The sequence below is a fragment of the Echinops telfairi genome, unplaced genomic scaffold (genome assembly GCF_000313985.2).
Source record: "Echinops telfairi isolate 266 unplaced genomic scaffold, ASM31398v2 ScPeMD7_7416;HRSCAF=8454, whole genome shotgun sequence".
Lineage (NCBI taxonomy): Eukaryota > Metazoa > Chordata > Mammalia > Afrosoricida > Tenrecidae > Echinops > Echinops telfairi.
In genome coordinates, this window is record NW_022111316.1 from 1,084,385 (window position 1) to 1,088,437 (window position 4,053).

General features: G+C 57.0%; 1 protein-coding gene across 1 annotated transcript in view; it reads right to left on the reverse strand.

The window, feature by feature from the left end:
- Positions 1–4,053, reverse strand: part of CD6 (CD6 molecule) — a 39,580-nt gene that overhangs the window by 9,161 nt on the left and 26,366 nt on the right. The window contains exons 2-4 of the mRNA XM_013007808.2: positions 3,272–3,598; positions 2,509–2,820; positions 1,013–1,315 (exon numbers count right to left, since the gene is read on the reverse strand). Of these exons, the coding sequence (XP_012863262.1) occupies positions 1,013–1,315; positions 2,509–2,820; positions 3,272–3,598 (942 nt within the window). The remainder of the gene's footprint in view (positions 1–1,012; positions 1,316–2,508; positions 2,821–3,271; positions 3,599–4,053) is intronic.

A 4,053-nucleotide genomic window follows, 5' to 3' on the forward strand; every position in this document is an offset into this window, starting at 1 on the left:
GGGGACGAGTACAAGAACAAAGAAAATGTTCTCAAACTGATTGTGGTGGTGACTGTGTAACCCTTCTTGATGTGATGTAACTGCTGGATTGTCTAAGGTGTGAATGCTATGCCACAAAACTGTTAAGAATAAGACAAAAGCTTCCCATCATCCAAAAAAATAGATATGCTGAGTGCTTGGCACATGATTGGGAGCTGGCATTAGCTGTAAGATGTCCTAATGTGATCAGTCATGCTGTGTTTTTACTTCATGGGTCACGGCATAGTCACTCCCATTAACAGGGACCACTCCTTAGCTAGGTGCTCTTGTGGCCCACCTTCGATTCAGCCCTAACTCATGAAGACCCTGCCGGGGCCTGCACCATCCCACCCAGGATCGGTTGTTAAGTAGACTCTTATATCAATAGGGGCTTCAATCAACTGCAGCTTTTCAGCAGTGGGGTGCCAGGCCTTTCTTCCTAGTGCATCTTCATCTGGAAGCTCTGCTGAAACCTCTTCAGCATCATAAGCCAAAAGATGAATAAACAAACTCCCTACCATCAAGTCCATTCTGGCTCTTAGGGCAGGACAGAGCTGACCCTGTGAGTTTCTGAGACTGCAGCTCTACAGGAGTAGAAAGCCTCATCTATCTCCCAGGGAGTGGCTGGTGGTTTTGAACTGCTGACCTTGCTGTTAGCGGCCCAATGCCTAACCCACCTCCACTGGCACATGGGTGGTATCTGTGCATGAGGTGCATTGGTTGGGAATCAAACCCAGGACTCCACATGGAAAGCGAGTCTTCTGCCACCAAACCACCACTGTCTCCACTTGGCATATACCAATGTCTTCCTGTACAATCAGATTCATGGTTCTGGGGCTGAGCTGAGGGTTTGTGATCAATTAGTAATGTCTGCCCAGGCACAGTAAGGGCAGTGGTGCCTCTCCCACTAATATTCGCCATCCCCGACCTCATCCTTGGGCTGCCAGTTCTTAGGACATGGATCTAGGTGGGAGTGGGGTGGAGAGTGAGGTACCTGAACAGAAGACCTTGGCTGCCAGCGACTGGCTGCAGAGATTGGAGTTGTTGAACCGCCAGGAGCATTCAGCGAGGGTGGTCTCCCCTCCCGTGCACGAGTAGTACATCCTGCCTGCCAGGGAGTGCGGCAGCCCCTTGGGTATGCTGTCCACAGGCCCACAGCCCAAGGACTGGCAGAGCACCTCGGCCTCCGGTGAGTACCACTCACTGTCACACACCGTGCTCCAGACCCCATGGTAGTCCACCTCCACCTGCCCATGGCAGGGGTCAGCACTCCCGGTCAGACGCCAGGACTGGTGCTCTGCAGGGGAAACAGGAGGGGGAAGGGCCAAATCAGGAGTATTTGGGTCTAAAATGGTTCCTAGCTTAGCTCCCCCAGCACTAGCCAGGCAGTGTCCAGCTCCTACACGTTCCCCTTCCCCATCTGTCCTCTCATGTAGGCAACAGTGGGTTTGAACTGCCCACCTTTTGGTTGGCAACCAAATGCTTAAGCACTCCCAGGGCTGCTTCTCTGAAGCCAGATCCTTGCTACTCAAAGTGCGGTCCGAGGACCAGCAGCCTCAGCCTCACCTGGGGTCTTGATAGACACACAGGGTCCCCAACCCTGCCATAGGCTTGCTGAATCATAATGTGGGGGCATAGACCCAGTGGGGGGCATGGGCTGGGCAGAACCTCCTGGTCTACTTCTCTGTGCTGGCTGCTCTGAACCAGGGGCCCAGTCCTCTCTAAGGAGAGGCCCACTTGGCTTATTTCTCCTCTAAGGGGTGGAGAAGGGCTTTCTTCCATTCCCACTGGATCTTCTAACAGGGCTAAGCTGGCCTGACAACCAACCTCTCAGGCAGTGGTGGGATTCAGCCAGTTCCCACCCGTTCGGCAGAAACATTTCCTAATTTGTTGTTGGGTTCAGCGAACCAGTTGCTAAAATGACACTTGTAATCTGGGTTCTCGCTAAGGTGGGCCGCTGTGGAAATCACAAATCTACGTTCCTTGCTCTTTTGTAACGTTCATCTGTACAGCAGTGTATTCTAAGTGCCCGTAGTAATATTCCGCCCACAGGTATAAAGAATCAGACGGAACCAAGCAGGTAATAAATGTGGAGAATATTGCAAGTGAGGACAGCAATCCACAAACAATATGGAAATAAGTCACAGTTATATTGGTTTTTTGGGGAGTCAGGTATTATTTAGTATTTTTTCATTAATATTGCGAAAACTTTTGTCACAGAATATTGGTTTGTGTACCTCTTTTGGCGTTCTTATTTAAGGATTAACTCTATGAAATGATAAATTACCTTTTGGTATCTATCTTTTTAATATATTTAAAATGGTCATCATGGTGGGGAACCGGTTGTTCATTGATATGCATTCGACCACTGCTCTGGGCTGTTTACCATCTTTGGTCCTGAGTGAGTTTGGCCCCTCCTGACACCCCTCCCACCCCCACCTCCACCCCCCATCCTGCCACTCGCCCCAGCCCACGACCGGAAGCACCGACCTGAGCACCGCACGCCAGCGTCCTCTTTGTGGCCGCAGTAACCGGCCCCGGGCATCCCCGGGCAGTCCCACAGGTAGGCCTCGGTCCCGGAGCAGTTCACCTGGTCCCGGTGGATGGGGCCGCGGCCGGGGGTGAAGTGCAAGCCGGGCAGGGCCTGGACCGCCCAGCCGCAGCCCAGCTGGCGGCACACCACGTGCCCGTCGTGCAGGTCCCAGGTGTCGTCGCACACCGAGCCCCACTGGTCGCCCTCCAGCAGCTCCACGCGGCCCTCGCACCTGCCGCCGCCGCCCACCAGCCGCACCGCTCGGGTCTCTGGGGCTGTGCCGCGGTTGGTTGATGGTGGGGCAGAGAGAGAGGGGAGACCGGTTGTGGGTGGGCAGAAACCTGGAGCGCAGGACTGAGGGTCCTGGTGGGTGGGGCCTCGAGGAGGTGTCTTGGAGGGGGACACAGTGCTGGGGGCCCCTGCAAGGAATACTTACTGTGTGGGGGCGGGGTGGGGTGTAGAGGTGGATAGGCGACAGTGAGTGGACTAAGAGACCCAGTTAGGATTGGAGACCGAGTGTGGATCGGGCTGGGAACAGAGGGCGCACCTAGTTGGGGAGGGGCCAATTCGAGAAAGTGGGAGAGCAGGCCCCTGGGTGTTTGTATTGGGGGAGGGGAGCCGTGCAGGGGACTGACTGTCAGAGGATGAGGCTTGAGTCCAGTGGCTGGGACTGGGGCCCGGAGTGAGAGGCCGTGACTGAAGAGGGTGGGGAGGGCGTACCTGCGCAGGTGACCTGAGCCACTGCCCAGTCGCCGCTGCACTCCTGGTCCAGCACCTTGCAGCGTCGCCACTCAGCGCTGTGGCACAGGATGGCAGGGGTCCGGGTGGCGTTGCCCATGGCGGGCCGGGGCGGTGGCTCCCCGGACGGCGTGACGGGCTGGACTGGTCTCTGCGCGCCTCCGCAGCCCAGCGCGCGGCACACGGCCTCGGCGGCTCGGCCGTCCCACAGCGCCCCGCACGCGGGCTCCCAGGCCGTCCGGAGCCGGACCTCCACGGTCCCATCGCAGCGGCTACTTCCGTTCACCAGGCGCACGCCCAGCCGCTCCTCTGCAAATGCCAGGCCGGGGCTGAAGCCTCAGAGGGCTGGCCTCTGCCGCCTGACCTCGGTGTGCATGACCTTGAAAGCACCACCACCCAAGCTGTCTCAAACCCGGCCTTCTCATCTGCAGCAGCCACTGGCCTGGCTCCTCGCATCGCTGTCTTCAGCCTGCCTGCTGGTGTTTCTGATTCTCAGGGGGAGGTGCAGCCAGGAGGTGTCCCTAGAGGTTGGCATGGGCTAGGCCCGGGTGACAGTGCCACAAACTCTCTTTTGCCCCTGCCTCCAGGGGAGCTCTTGCGAACACAGATTGCTGGGTTTGGGGGTCACAGTGGGAGCCTCTCGGTCCTGGGCAGAGCTCTCTAAAGTGCTTGGGGCCCTGTGGGGTGTCCCTGAAAAAACGCTGTGGATGGGGACCAAGCTGAGGACAGATATTCAGATGACCACGGTTCTCCCTTCCTCAGAG